This window comes from Tupaia chinensis, unplaced genomic scaffold (genome assembly GCF_000334495.1).
Source record: "Tupaia chinensis unplaced genomic scaffold, TupChi_1.0 Scaffold000078_1, whole genome shotgun sequence".
Taxonomy (NCBI): Eukaryota; Metazoa; Chordata; class Mammalia; order Scandentia; family Tupaiidae; genus Tupaia; species Tupaia belangeri.
The window spans coordinates 1,995,779-2,011,773 of record NW_006159539.1 but is presented as its reverse complement, the minus strand read 5'-3'; the positions used below and the strand labels follow the sequence as shown (position 1 = coordinate 2,011,773).

The 15,995-nt window shown below is 48.5% G+C and overlaps 1 protein-coding gene across 1 annotated transcript in view; it reads left to right on the top strand.

The window, feature by feature from the left end:
- Positions 1 to 15,576: 15,576 nt before the first annotated feature.
- The window catches only part of IREB2 (iron responsive element binding protein 2), a 52,306-nt gene continuing 51,887 nt past the window's right edge, over positions 15,577 to 15,995 (top strand). Inside the window, exon 1 of the mRNA XM_006142612.3 lies at positions 15,577 to 15,686. Coding sequence (XP_006142674.1) covers positions 15,668 to 15,686 — 19 coding nt within the window. The 5' untranslated portion in view covers positions 15,577 to 15,667. The remainder of the gene's footprint in view (positions 15,687 to 15,995) is intronic.

The window sequence follows — 15,995 nt, the reverse complement described above, 5'->3', positions numbered from 1 at the left end:
AAATATTTAGTGGACGTTAAGCATGTGCCAACTCTGCACTCAGCACTTTCTCATTTAATCCTCTCATCGATTTCATTAGGGAGGGGTGGGAGCCAGGGAATAAGACCCTGGACTATCTGTGTCTTTCTACAATGTCGGGCTTTGTTGTATCACAAGACAGCCAGGTCAGGGGATGAGGACAGCTCATGCACGGTAGTCACCCTGAGCAGTCTCTGGAGGCAGAGCCAGCCGTGGCACTCGGACGTCCCAAGCATCTGCTGAGGTTCCATCAACAGCTGGTCCAAAGCCGGGTGCTCAGGCCAGTGGAGGATGGAGGCAGTGAGTCTCAGGCAGAATCCGGTGTCAGGACCTGGGAGTCTCTCGGACAGCAGACAGCGGCCGGGAGTGAAGAGCTCCGGTCGCAGTGCCAGAAGCAAATGGTGAAATGGTTCTGTTAAGTGCTCTTCTTGGGACCCAAAGTGGATCGAGGCTCTTAGATGAGCACGTGCGTTTTAAATGAGCATACGGTAGGGGGCCAGCAGGTGGCATGGTAGTTGAAGGTGCTGGATTCCCACAAGGTTGACTGAGGTTTGAGTCCCAGACCTGGTGACTTGCTTTCTCACTTTCCTTGTCTCTCTCTGTCTAGTCAAATGAAAAAATAATAATAACAAATGGAATTAATTAAATAAATAAATCTTAAAAAAAAAAAAAGATAAACACATGGCAAGCCTATCTCTGTATGGATGGACCAGTGTAAATTTAGAAAACAAATTGGAGGGGCTGGCAAGTGGTGTGGTGGTTAAGGGCACAGGACTCCCACATGGCCAACCATGGTTCGAGTCCCGGCCCTGGCAGCTTGCTTTCTCTCTCTCCTCCCATCTCTGGCCAAATTTAAATTAATTAATTAATTAAAGCTATAATTTTTAAAATTCTTAAAAAAAAAACACCCAGATTTGATTCCTCCTGCGTGCGCGTGTGACCGATGCATGTGTGCACATCCGCGTGTGCACGTGTGTGTGTTGTTTTGTTTTGCTTTAGTTTTGCTATAGGGCATGCGTGCTTGCCAGACAGACAGACAGAGAGAGAGGGAAAACAAGAAATCACCTCCCCGGGGAGGATGGCCATGACACATCCTATCTCCTTCATTCTCCTCTTGGGATCTTGGGCATGCATGTACACACACACGCCCAGCATGATTTTCAAGCCACAAGGTCCAAGACTTGAACTGCAGAATTGGCCACATGGGATGCAGCACCTAAGCCTCTGTGCCACCGGCTGGCCCCTTGCTGTGTGTGTCCTTTTTAAAATGAGATTCTTGCCTTTGGGAGCATGCACTCGCTGGAAAGAGAAAGAGACAGACAGAGACAGAGACTGCGGCAGTGAGAGGGAAAGTGACCATGTCGCAATCCCTTCTCCTCCATTCTCCTCCATTCTCCTCCCAGGATCTTGGACATGCATGAGCATGCACCCAGCGAGGTTTTCAAGCCACCAGATTTGGACTTGAATTGCGGTAGGTCATGTGAGAGTCCAGTGACACACCTGCTATTCCATCCACTGCCCCCCACCCCTGTGCTGTTTTCGTAACACCCTGAAGACTAAGACTCTGGAGGGGTGGGGTATATGACTGAAAGGGAGCAGGTGAGCCCGGAAGTCCTGGCGGGCCAAGGCCCAGCGGTGATCCCAGTTACAGAAGTGGACGGAGGCAGGCAGACCTCACCTCCTGAAGGAGTCCCGCTAGGCTAATCTGGGCTCCACTCTTTCTGCCAGGACGGGCCATCGCCATCGCCTGTCAGCCCTACCAGTTCTCTGTCAAGTCCTGGGGCGGGGAAACGCTGGAGCTACTTCCAAGTCTCTCACTTCACACCTGCCCACACGCAGAGCCTGCAGAGCGGGTGGAATGAAGCCCAGACCCCCAGGCTCAGTGTGATTGCCTCGCTAGGGCACATTCCCAGGGCCCTGCTGGGCGGACCTCAGGCCACATTATGAAGCCCACTGGGAAGTCCTTTCATCACAGCAGGTCATTTGATGACTGCTTTGTTTTAAGAGCTGTTTGCATTTCACTGGCTAAGGTAAATTACTTTAAGGGGTTGTTAAACAATTCATCCGCTTTATTTATTTTTTTTTTTTCAGGTTTTTACCATAGGGCATGTGCCCTTGCTGGAAACAGGCAGAGAAACTGTGAAAAGTGAAAGTGAAAAATCACCTCCCAGAGGGAATAGCCATGCTAAAATCCTTTCTCCTCCTGAGATTTTGGGTATGCACACACAATGCCTGGTGTGATTTTAAAGCCACCAGGTCTGGGACTCAAACTGTGGTTGGCCATGTGTAAGTCCAGCACCTCAACCATTATACCACCTGCTAGCCTCAATTCATCAACTTTTAAAACTTGGTATGTTTGTGGTCAAACCTGACTGTTCTCCCGGGGCCGAGTGACTCTTGGCCTCCCCCCCAACCCCCAGACTCACATGATAAATCTCTATTCACATGCTTGACCCAATCCAGGCTGGCAAATACTTCAAAGAACAGCAGTATCAGATGTTGGTAAAGGCTAATTTTGTACGTAGCTGGTGAGAGAAAAAACGATACAGACTCATTAGAGAACAATTTGACAGTGTCTGATGAAATGGAACATTTAACTTTGATTACATTCCCTGAAAGCCTGCAATTCCATCGTTTGGAGGAAAGAAGTCCAAGAGAAGTTTAACACACGCATAAGCTAACGTGCCCAAGGATATTCACTGCAGAATGCTGGTAATTGTGCAGAACTGGAAACAACTCGGATCCCCACCAATGAGAGAATGGCTCCGTCAACTGTGCTGTAACTGGATAATGGGATATTCAGGGCAGTTAAAAGGAATGAATTCAAGCCACATGTCGTTGTGGTTGCTTTTGGGGACCAGCAGATGGTGTAATGGTTATGTCGCTGGACTCCTGCATAGTCCACCACAGTTTGAGTCCCAGACCTGGCGGCTTAAAACTCACTCTGGGTGCATGTGTGTGCATGGCCAAAATCCCAAGAGGAGAATGGAAGGAATTGCAGTGTGGCCATTCCCCCATGGGTGGTGATTTCTTGCTTTCTGTCTCTGTCACTCATGATTATTATTTAATTTGGCCAGAGATACAGAGTGGGAAATTGAGAAAGCAAGCCTGGGAATCCAGTGCCTTAACCGCTATGCCACCTGCTGGCTCCCATGGGAGGCTGCACCAGCGAATATCGCCCTTAGGTTTCCGTTTCTCAGCAAACAATTACACAATGTCAAAGACCATAATTGGCTCCCCTTCAAAAACCTCACCTTCAAAACCATACTCTGATTGGCCATTTCCCATAGCAAATCGGTGAGCTTAGAATGCCTCTGGCACCTCATGATTGGTCCACAAAGCAACCAATCATAACCTACCTTTTACAATCCTTCATTCAACCAATCACTGCCCACCAACATCTATATAACCACGATCCCTGGCCCACAATAGACAGATGATCCTGAAGCGTTGTAACACTGTGTTGTGTCTGTGCTATAACATTGCTTTGTCCTTCTCTCACTCCTTCCCTCAGGAAACCTGTTCGACTGTCCTGCGGGTCGGGACAGGCCCCCATGGACAACGTACTGTTATTGTTCATACTTTGCTAACAACCAAACCGAGTCTCAGAGAAGTAAAGCAAGTTGCTAAGTCAATAACAAATAAGCAGAGCTGGGACTCAAACCCTGTTTATTTGAACTCCAAAGCCTCAGTGCTCAAGCCTTCCATGTTGGTGCACACTCAAACCCTGTGTCTTTTTTTCCAGGGCTGGCAACCTAGGGCATGCACAGGCAAACGGCAGCTGGGACCACGTTCAGCAATGTGTGGGGTGGGCTTTCCTCTCCACCACCTTCCCTGTTTCTCAGCATCGCCCGCCTTTCCCCAGCATGGCTCACCCACCCAGTCTGATGTAGAGCACAGCCAGACCTGATAAACTTGGACTGCGACGTTGAGAGTCTGCCGGTCTCCAGCTTCCCCAGGGAAATAAAGTTCTTGTGCAGTGACAGCTGAGACGGGCTTAAAAGGAAGGAGATGTATTACAAGCTTTGGGTAAAAATCATGCATTCCGGACTGAGCCATGTCTTTGGAATTTTCCATTTATCCCCATTCATAGTAGAGTTCTGTCTGCAGGTTCTAGCAAATTGTGGAGCAAAGCACAGAGTGGTTTTAGCCAAACATCTGAAGATAATATACGCAACAGCACCATCAATGTGCAAATAATCAGAGCCCAATTAAGTTATGAAGCCCAGCAGATGTATTCTATTAGTGTCATCAAGACTTAAAGCCACCTACTGCTCCTTCTGCAGCAATGCGGGGCTCTCTGAGTCTTCCTGCCGTGTGAGATGGCGGGAAAAGCAGATCGGCTGGTCACAGGAGCACGGGGTGATGGTGAATGGCACACCGGAAATCAAGAAGCCTGGGTTCAAGTCTTCAAGCTTGTGTGACCTTGAGCAAGTCTCCTAACTGCCTGTGCCCTCATTTCTAAAAACTAAATGGGAACTATCGTTCACTCTCCCAACACCCCGCAAAAGTTGTTTTTCATTCTCCTCCTATCTCAGAGCATCTGTGCAAGTTCCTGTGCCCTCTTCTCTCCACGAGGATAACCACTTCCACCTGCCTTTGTCATCTGTTCCTGGGGCAGAGAAAGCCTCTAAGGAGGCAGGCCTGCCTTGGACAAATGTCTGTCCCCCTCAGTCACCCTCCTCAGCGTCCAGAACACAATGAGTGCATGGAGAAGGGCTGCTGCCTGCAGGAGTTTTGCTTTTCCTTGGCTTGGCTACCCACTCTGAAGAACTAGAAAAAGGCTGGGTCTGGATGGCCTTGGGTTAGTCCCTGCCCTGTTCTCCCATCCAGCCCCTGGAAGTTGGCAACTCTAACCTTCCCTTACACAGAGACTCAGAGCGGGGAGGGATTCTCTCAGTGTCTCACAGCAAGTGATGGCTTGGCTGGAAGGTGAGCCCTGGCGGTCTGACTCCAACCCAGCACTTCCGAGTGAGGAGGTCAGAAGACTGTGAGTGGTGGGCCCTCTCAGCATGGCCCTGGGCTCAGCGTGTCTCCTCTGCTTCCTCGTCCTTGAAAATCACCATCGCCGTCTCCTCCTATTGCTCACACATCAAGCAGGATAGTGTACATGAAGCTCACAGTCTTGAGTTTAAAACCAGCAAAAACTGGGCCAGCAGGTGGCATGGAGGTTTAGGCAGCTGGATTACACATAGTCGACTGTGTGGTTCGAGTCCTGAACTCAGTGGCTTGAAAATCACGGTGGGGGCAGGTGCGTAGACAATGATCCCAAGAGGAGAATGGAGAAGAGGGGATGGTGGCATGGCCATCCTCTCTGGGGGATGATTTTTCACTTTCCCTCTGTCTCTCTCTCTCAGGTGAGTGAACATGCCCTATAGCAAAAGATTGAAGCAAAGACCCAGGTGACAATGACCGAGACTTTAACAGGGATGGAGAAGTGTTTTCACCCTGTGGAAATGGGGGATTGGTGTTGAGGTGAGACACCAAGTAGGGCAGAATTTCTAGTTAAGGGACTGTGAAATCTTCTGATCATGTAAGCATGTGAAAAGATGTAGAATGTCATTCGTTAAAGGGGAAAACGTAAACCAAAACCATGTTAGGTATCACAAATTATACCTCGAAGCTGATATACATTTTTAAAATTATTTCATTTTATTCATCATCATTATTGTTTTTAAAATTTGCCCCAGAGAAAGTGAGCAAGCTAGCTGCCGTGTCCAGGACTTGTACTGCGGTTGGCCACATGGGAGTCCAGAGCCTTAACCACCATACCACCTGCTAGCCCTCAAAGCTAATTTTTAAACAATGACCTCAAGATTGGTAAAGATCAGAAATCCTGATAACAGGGGCAAGTTGGTGGCACAGAGGAAGTATAACTGGGCCCACATGGGAAAGGTCCTGGGTTCTTGTCCCGGGACTTGCCTGAGCAGATGGGGGCATGCGTCCCCATGACTAGCCAGCTGGGGTGGGTCATGGCATGAAGGCACTGGTGGGGATGCCTATAGCTCATGCTTTCTCTTTGCCGTCTCTTTGCAAGGCATTTCCACGTCACTCCACCCAGAAATGGCTCTATCCTCCCCTGGCCCACTCCTCCATCCCTTTGCAGCTGGACTGTGGTTTCTTGGGGTCAAGTTCCCAGCCTTTGGATGGCCCATAATATTTACTCAAAGTGGGGAACCAAGAAGGACTGTGAACAGATAAGTCATGCCTCTGGAGGCGGTCGGACTGTGAACAGATAAGTCATGCCTCTGGAGGTGGTCGATTTGCTTTGCCAAATGCGATGCTCTGGAGTAACAAAAACTACCCTTTGTCATCTCATTCTGGACTCCTCTGATCATGAGAGCATTCAAGTTGTCTAAGGGAATCTGGCTTTTGAAATCACTGACAAGGCTTTTAAGGAGCCCATGAACTACAACTAATAGCTAAGAAGGTTTTAATTAGCAAGATGTGGGGGGGAAAAAAAAAGTCACTTGACCTCCAGGTGCCCTTCTTTCAAAAGTGGGCTAATGAGACTGCCCACCTGCCTGGCTCACCAGGGAAGGGTGTTCATTAACGAGACAGGTGGTGGAGAGGTGCTGGGAGCCCTTGGAAGAGAGGAGGAGGAGAAAGCTCTCGGAGTACAAATTGCTGTAAGGAGGGCTCCAGCCGAAGTTCCTGTTACCTCTCGACTCCCTCTGGTGACCAATTTCGCACACGGTATGTAAGCTGTTTTGAATGCATTCGTTTCTGCAGCCTCTCAGTAGCCTGGGAGTTGCGGATTGGCTGTGGGTTTTGCTGTCACTAAGACACCTCAAGTTCTTCACTCCGTGGGAGACAATCAATATTAACAGTTGCGGGTCCTGCCAGCTCTTTGATCCCGGGTGCTCTCCGCCTTTACTTCGCTGTGTAGCTGGCCTCAGGGATGGTCGCTGGAAAACAAAGGCTTTCAGTACTGCCACCATTCCCAGGTCTCAGAAGGGCCATTCAATGGGAACAGGAGGCGACTCATTCTGCTTGAGCCCAGAAAGCAAAGCTGGGACAGGTGAGGATCGGATGAGCACCAGTTGCAGCTCAAGGACAAAGAAAACTTTCCTTCTTTCTTTTAGTCAATTTTGCTGTAGGGAGCATGCTGTCAGTAGAGAAACAGAGAGAGAGAGAGAAAGCGAGAAAGCATTTCCCCCATGGGGCACGGGCATACTGCAATCCCTTCTCCTCCGTTTCACCCTTTCTAGATTTTGGCCACGTATACACACGTGCTCTGCATGTCTTTTAACCTGCCAGGTCCAGGACCCAAACCACATAGTTGGTCATGGGACCGACCACCTTCATCACCAGACCATGGGGTGGCCCTGGATGGGCAGTCTTAAATGTGAGTATTTAAGAGAACAGGTGGCATGGAGGTTGGGGAAGCTGAATCCCACATGGCCAACTGTAGTTCAGATACCAGACCTGGGGGCCAGCAGGTGGCGTGGTGGTTGAGGTATTAGACTCCCCCATGGTCAACTGAATTCAAGTCCTGGACCTGGTAACTTGCTTGCTCACTTCTCTCTCTCTCTCCCTTTATCTCTCTCTCTGGTAAGTATATGTACCCTCTAGCAAATTTTAAAGTAATAACAATAATACATAAAATTAAATAAATAGTTTTCTAAACACACACACACACATATACACAAAAACAAATCTCAGACCTGACCATTTGAAAAGCACTGTGTATCAAGAGGAGAATGGAGGAGAAGGGATTGTGGGATGCCCATCCCTTCTGGGGAGTGATTTCTCACTTGCCCTGTCTCTGTTTCTGTCTGTCTTTGGTGAGAATACACACTCTATAGCAGACAAACAAATGAACAGAAAGGCAGGTGCTTACCTTCAGGCCTGATCCTTCTATTCCAGTTCCAGCTCTGAACGCCATACAGAAAGAGGAGTTCCTGTACTGCTTGGCGTGAGGCCGCCTCCTCTGGCCTAAGTACGATGGCTGCTTGGAAAGCTGCTTGGAAAGGCCCATGTGGGTGTCTTACATGGGAAAAAAAATTCTTTTTTATTGCCACTAATTGCCACGCTGGAGGGTACAGCTGGAAACTTCCTTCACTTACTGTTCCCTTAGCATTTCAGTAACCACCCGTGCCAAGACCAGAGGCTGGCCTTGTTCTCCCCATTTATGCCACTGCGAGGGACCACGCCTTGTGCTGCTGCCCCCTGGGGGCCACGTTGCCAAACAGCAGCCCAAGCAGTAATTTGTGTTCTCTTGGTATTTCCCGGCATAAACGGTTTGGCTCCAGCCGCGGAAGAGCCTGAAGAGGTCTTGGAGAACTGAGCACAGAGGTGCCCTCTCAGAGGCTCAGCATGTACCCAGCTGGACTGCTGTTCTGCGTTCCCATCTGCTTTCTTCCTGCTCCGCTGTTCTCTGGGTGGATACCTCAGTGAGGAGTCTGAGCGAAACCCATGTCCACAGGAGAGGCCATTGAGCTAGATGGCTTCTTGTGTCCCTTCTTGCTCTGGCATTTCAAAGAGTTTCTGAAACCTATGAGCTAAATGGAGCGTGGCTTCCACTTCATTCCAAATTCCGTTTAGACCCCTGTACCCTCCCTGTCTCTTTCCCCAGACATCCCTCCTGGCACCCTGGCACGATCTGCTTGGAGATCGTAATGTGAGGCCCCTCGCGGGCCTACTTCTTAGCCAGTGTCCCAAGTGTTAGACCCTTTTTTTTTCTCATGTTCTCATAAAAACTGATTTTTCCTAGTTCCACCAACCAGTGAGTGCTAGTTAGGTATTATAGAAAGATATATTTTCATTTTGCCAGAGGGTGCATGTGCTCACCAGAGAGAGACTGAGAGAAGGAAGAGGGAGAAAACATCCTTTGATTGGGTATGGCCACGCCACAATCGCTTCTTCTCCATTTCTCCCTCCTGTCGGGATTTTGGGTGTGCATGCACGCACGCCTGATGTGTTTTTTAAGCCACCGTGTCTGGGACTTGAACCATGCAGTGGGCCATGTGGGTTTTGCCTCCCTCACTAAGCCATGGGGCTGGCCCAGGGACTATGGTTTTCCACATCTCTGAACCTCGGTTTTCTTATCTGTACAACAGGGCTAATGATGATATTTGTCTTCAGGGTTATTAGGAGTATTGCAAATAGTTGCTGTAGGGACCAGCAAATAACATAATGGTTACATTACTGGACTCCCTTGTATTCAACTGCAGTTCGAGTCCCAGAACCAGTGACTTTAAACTCACACCTGCCAGGACCTGCTTGGCAGAACACGTTTTTCTGAGTGGAGGGCTGTGGATTAGAAATAAACATAAAAATAAACACACAAAGACATAAAAATATAGAAAAGCGAGGATCAGGTGGGCCCAACTTCTCTGATGGAGAAAGTTCCAACCCTGAGCCAGTCTCAGGTTTATTATTTTATAGGGCAGAAAATGGGGGAAGAGGGAATGGAATGCAAAGCCAGTTGTTTCCAGATTTTAATTGGCTGATGGTGCAAGGACAAGTGGCACCATGCAATTTCTCTGATCTTCTGAGGCGAATTCTGATCAACACATCTGGCTTCCTTTAACCTGATATGTGGGAGTCCAGCGATGTGAGCATCACATCTTGGCTTTATGCTTATGCATCACAGCTCCAGACTCACCACTATGGTGATAAAGTGGCTGCAGGGGAACCAGATATCACAACCTCACCCCTACAACCAGTAGAGAACCAAAGAAAGTTTCCATTTCTCAGATGCCTCAACAAATCTTGCTGTAATTCGTTGCTCTTAACTAGGTTACATCTCCAATTCCTGAGCCAGTCCTGGGTCCAGTGGTTGAACTACCCAAAGGAAATCCAGAGTAGTTTGGGCAGGAGAAACAGGAAATTAATATCAAATGTCCACCAAGATCCCCACCACAAAGTCCTGAGTTCAAACACTACTACCTTCCAGCAACACCTTTGCTGACTCTTTAGACACGTTGCCATTGTCTGTTTAACTCTCAGAGTCCCCTCCCCGTGGCTAAGAGACAAGCCTAGACCCATCCCTACGTCTTCTGTGTCCCTAGCTATTAGCATGGTGCCTGGCTGAGATCAGCCACGAGAGAAATGTGCGTTATTCAGCACAACTGGCCTTTTGGAGGAATCCGTGTTGCCTTAGTTCTACATGGGCGTAGTATTAGGTCAGCATGGGGTTTGTGTCACAAAGGAAGACTGGAGAGTGGGTGAGGACCAGTTCTAGAAAGGTCTCAAAGTCTGAGCTGAGAAGTTCTGATTGCATGCCAAACACGAGTGCTTTGTGCTGTAAGCCTGCATCAACATTTTTAACCTCCGGTCTCAATTGACAGGGACGTCAAGGAGGTTTTTTGTTTTTAGAATTTTTTACTTTAGGGAACATGTGCTCACTGGAGAGAAAGAGACAGAGACACTGAGAGGGAAAGTGAGAAATCATGCCCCCGCCTCCTGGAGGATGACCAGATCACAATCCCTCCTCCATTCTCCTCCTGGGATCTTGGGCATGCGTGCACATGCACCTGGCGTGAGTTTCAAGCCACCAGGTCCGGGACTTGCACCTTTGATGGCCATGTGGGAGCCCAGTGGCATAACCACTATGCCATCTGCTGGCCCCTCGGTGAGTTTTTAGAAACTTTTAATGTGCCGTCTTCTCTAATAGGCAGAAAGGAACATGCAGAACACGCAGTCACCTGCTTTGCAGGGACAATGGTTCGCTTTGATTTCACAAGCCTGGGATCGGAGCCAGCTACTCTTACCTGACGTGCTTTGCAGGGACAATGGTTCGCTTTGATTCCCCAAGCCTGGGGCCGGAGCCAGCTACTCTTACCTTGTGCACAGTCGGGTGCAGCACTAGCTTCAGACGTGAGCCACGGAATGGCAGGCCTTCTTGTCTACCATGCTTTTGATTTTGGAGCTATAAATAAGCAAACGGGCTTTCTCTGTGCAGAGCTGAAGCACAGAATGGAAGGGCACAGAAGTACTCAAGGCTTAGTGACTAAAAGGTCGTACTGAGGAGATTTGGGAAGGCCATGGAAGGCTCCATCCTCACGCCCTACGATAACTGAGACCATGTCTAACCATAGAGCTGTGGATAGGTAGGGGACCAGCAGATGGCCTGATGGTTATGTCGCTGGACTGCTATGTAGTTGATTGCAGTTCGAGTCCTGGACCCGGTGACTTAAAACTCATGCTGGGTGGTGTGTGCACATGCCCAAAATCTTGAGAGGAAAATAGAGAAGGGATTGTGGCATGGCCATGCCCCCAGGAGGTGATTTCTTGCTTTCTGTCTCTCTCTGTCTCTACAGTGAGCCCACGCACCCTATAGCAAAAACTCTCTAAACAAACAGACAAAACACATGCATCCTAGAACCCCACAGACCTGGGTTTAAAAACCTTGCTTTGGGGCCAGCAGGTGGCATGATGGTTAAGGGCGCTGGATTCCCACATGGGGGACTGCTGTTCAAGTCTCGGACCTGGTGGCTTGCTTTCTCACTTTCCCTCTCTCTCTCTGTCTGTCCCTCTCTGGTCAAATGAAAATCAATAAATCAATAAAGTTAAATTTAAAAAGTCTTTAAAAAAATACCCCTTGCTTTGATTTTAGGTTGAAGGTGGCTCAGTTACTAAAAAGAGAACTAAGTAAAATCAGGGGCCACCTGACAAGATACACTAAAAAGAACACAATGTTTATCTAGCATTTCCTCCTGAAATACATAATTTAGGGGGCCAGCGGGTGGTGTGGTGGTTAAGATGCTAGACATTCCCACAAGGCTGACCGTGGTTCGAGTCCCAGATCTGGTGGCTTACTTTCTTTTTTTAAGAATTATTTTATTTTACCCTTCCTTCCTTCCTATTGGACCAGAGAAGGACAGAGTGTGCGTGCGTGTGTGTGTGTGTGTGTGTGAGAGAGAGAGAGAGAGAGAGAAGTGAGAAAGCGAGAAAGCACACTACCTGGTCAGGGACTCCAACTGTGGTTGACCATGTGGGAGTCCAGCACCCTTAACCACCATGCCACCTGATGTTCCCCTGGTGTCTAACTTTCTCATTCTCCCACTCCGTGTCTTTCTCTGGTCAAATTAAAATAGGTGAATAAAGAAATAAAATTAAAATAAATGATTCACAATTTTAAAAATTCACAATTTAAATTTAATCATGAAGAAGTTATTAGGCCAGCCCAATTTAAAGACATTCTTCAAAACAATGGACTAGCACTCTTTAAAAAGTCAATACCATAAAAAGAAAAGATGGGGGTCAATGGGTGGCATAGTGGTTACAGTGCTGGACTCCCACATGGCTGACCACCTTCGAGTCCCGGACCCAGTGGTTTAAAAACACACCAGGTGCGTGCTCATGCATGCCCCAAGTCCCAGGAGAATGGGAAAGAAGGAATTGCCATGTGGCCATCCCCATGGGAGGTGATTTTTTCACTTTCCCTCTGGCTGTTTCTGTCTCTCTCTAGTGAGTGCACAAAAGAAAAAAAGAAAAACTTTAAAAAAATGTAAATGCTAAGAGCTATTCCAAATTATAGGAGACTAAACAGACATGATATTTAAATAGAATACTTAATTCTGGATTAGATTCTGAGTTGGGAAAAAGGTATCTTGAAAGAACATTAGAACAACTGGCAAAATTTGAATATGGATTTTAAATTGCATTGGTGTTTTTCATATTCATAAATATAATGATTCAAAGCCATAAAATTTGAATACAAATTATTAATACATTGATGTAATTCTACTGACTGTATTGCATCAATATTAGTTCTCTTGAATTTGATCAAAACACTGTGGTTTGGGACCAGCAGATGGCATAATGATTACATTGCTGGACTCCCATGTAGTCGACTGTGGTTCGAGCCCTGGACCTAGCAGCTTAAAACTCATGTTGGGCGTGTGTGTATGTGTGTGTGTGTGTCCAAGATCCTAAGAGGAGAATGGAGAAGAAGGGATTGGGGATTGTGGCGTGGCCATCCTTCCTGGGGTTGGGGGTGATTTCTCACTTTCTATCTCTCCAGAAAGCTCACATACCCTATAGCAAAAATCTCTCTTTAAAAAGAAAAAACTGTAAGAGATAGGAGATAGATGATGAAGTATTTAGGGACTGAGTTCATTATCTCTAAAATTTACTTGAAAATGACTCAGGAAAAAATTGGGTAAGAAGTATGAAAAGCCACCCGCATGGTCTCGTGGTTAAAGGAATAGCTCACCCATCACCAACCATGCAGCAAATCCTGACCCTGATGGCTTAAAAAAATGCTAGGCCCATGAGTGTGCATGTCCCAACTCCCGACAGGATGAAGACATGGAGGAGAAGGGTTGTGGCATGCTCACTCCACTGGGTGCTGCTTTCTCCCTTTCCCTCCTTCTTCTCTGTCTCTGTCTCTCTGGCAAGCACACCCATGCTCTGGCAATGAAAAAAAATGTTAATGAATATACTTAGGTAAAGTATATAAGAAAGTTCATTGTAATTATCTCATGATTTTTCTATACCTTTGAACATTTTTACGAAATAAAAGGCCCAAATTAAAAGAGAAATGAACCAGCCTGGACAGCGCCCAGATCACTGTTCTAAAGGATGTTAAAATCTCACCAAGGATGTAACTTGAAACATGTGTTGTGAAAACATACCCTATGGGTCTATTTGTATAGCATTCAAAATGGACAATAAATGAGTGCTTATTGGAGGTAGGAGGTGAGGATGGGACAGCCTAGGAGGAAAGTATAATCGATGTGGCTGTGTAAGGACAAGGATTCCATTTTTAAGGGACACTTGAAAGTATTTTGTCTCTTGACTGTGGTGGTGCCAGTCAGCTGAATGTGCTTGCACTCTGTAAAACCTAACTCATTCATTATAAGTAGATGCAGGCATCCGAACTCTCTATTAATACAGATATGCCTGCATCTACACATGGTAATACATATTTTCTGTTTTCAAATTTGCTACAGTGTACATATGCTCCAGAGAGAGGGAGAGACAGAAAAGGCGCTTCCCAGGGGAGACAGCCACGCGGCCATCCCTTCTCCACTCCCCTCTTGGGAATTAGGACACGCAGGCACATGTGCCCAGTGGGCTTTTTAAATTTCCAGTGCCAGACTCCAGTCAGCAGTTGGCCATGAGGGGTCCAGCCACCTTAACCTCTGTGCTATCTGCTGCCCTGCCCCCCATAATTGTCTAACAAATCACTTTGCTTTTTGCTCTTTCATGTTATAATCAGGGCCTCACATGGATTGTTTTATTGTTGAGTGCAGGTTAAGTTATTAATTTTATGCCAGGATAGTAAAGGAGACATAAAACGCTAACAAGGTGAGAAAGAGCAAACAGGTTGGGGTTTGGGTTGACAGGGCCTGCGTCAGTGATTAAAGGGAGAGAGGGAGAGAATCAAGGATAATGTGTCAGATGGTTGTGGTGCTGTTCACTGGTACATGCAAAAGGAATTGTGATTCAAGGGAGGAAATCAGTTCATTTTGGAGATGTTGAGTCTGAGGTGCCCCTGGATTGTGGAGGTGCCCAACAGCAACTAGAACATATTTCACCAGGCTTAGGTGATGGGTTTGGGTTACAAGCAGACTGGAAAGCATTAACATGAAGAGTAATTGAAACCAAAGGTGAAGGTGAGATGGGCCAGCCAAAATGGTGAGTGAGCCAGTGCAAGGCCAGAGCCTTAGGGTACATTTAATGACGACACTGGAAGGGGGCTGCAGACTGAGATGGAGGCCTTTTAGGAAGAAAACAAAAAATAAGTAGAGGCTCAGGTCACAGAAACTGATTGAAGAGTTTCTCAACAAGGGCACAGAGCAAGTAGAATAAGAATTGGGTGAGATTAGCGAGGAGAGTTACGCCTGCCATTGGCCAAAGGCATTTCTGCACGGGGAAGCCAGACCAGAGGTTTAGGAGTAGGAGGGGAAGGGCGAGAGCATGCAGCTCTTTCTGGGAAGGTGGCGCAAACTGGAGGTTCAAGGAATCAGGTGGAGCAGAGCCTGCAGGAGCCGCGGTGGAGGGATGGAGAGGTTTAATGATTGAGTGCTCCAGGGAAGGAGTCAGCAGAAAGGCAGAGACTGAAGCAACAGGACCGTAAAGAAAATTAATTCATTCAACAGCTGAGCGTTTGCTTCCTGCGTGCCCACCCTGAGAACATGCGTGTGGCTGCCCGTCCATGCTGGGTTAATGTAAGGGCATCACGAGGGGAAAGCGGATTTTCTTTTTGTTGTTGTTGTTTAAGGCAGATCTCCTTAAACTTTTGCTCTGAGTCCAGGTTCCGATCCCCACTCCTGAAGGAACCCTACAGGAACCTACACACCGCTCCAACTCGTAATCCCTACCGGACAACTCCCGCTACAACTAAGTGACGCAACTTTACAGGACCGGCGCTAATGACGCCAACGTTGCCCGCCCCAGTGCCCCCCTCTCGCGAGAACAGCGGTGACTGCCAGCGGAATCTCCTTCCAGCTAGCTCCGCCCTTTCTCTTTCTTTGTTTCCACGTCCGAAAGATCTCGCGAGGGTTAGGAGGCAAATCCCGCGAGCTCAGGCCCAGGGCTGGCGCTGCGGCTCTCGCGGTGTTTACGCGAGACTGCTTGCTTGCTTCCTTCCTCCCTTGCCAGTCCGCTTGTCTTCCTCCCCCTCTTCCCCGCCCGGCCTCCCCCTCCTTCCCCCGCCGGCCCCCTCCCCGCAGGGATAATATGGTCTCCGGCGATGGACGCCCCAAGTGCAGGTCAGTTTCCGGCCGCGGGCCTGGGTCTGGCAACTGCAGACGCGCGCTGCTCGGGCGCCCGTTCCTTGGTTCTCTTCGCCTGGAGTCGCCCGGCGGCGCCCAGGGCCCTCAGGGCGCGGGTCGTCCTTTCCTCAGGGCCTGCCCGCTGGGCCGCGCTCTCTCGCCCAGGCCGCGGAGGCCGGCCTCCCCGCCACCCACCGCCCGGCGCGACCCCGCGGGGCCGTCCGCTCGACTGCCGGCCTTGACCCGCGCCCACCTCACCCCGGTGTCCGCCGCTTTCTGCCTGCGGCTTCCCGGCCCGCTCAGAAC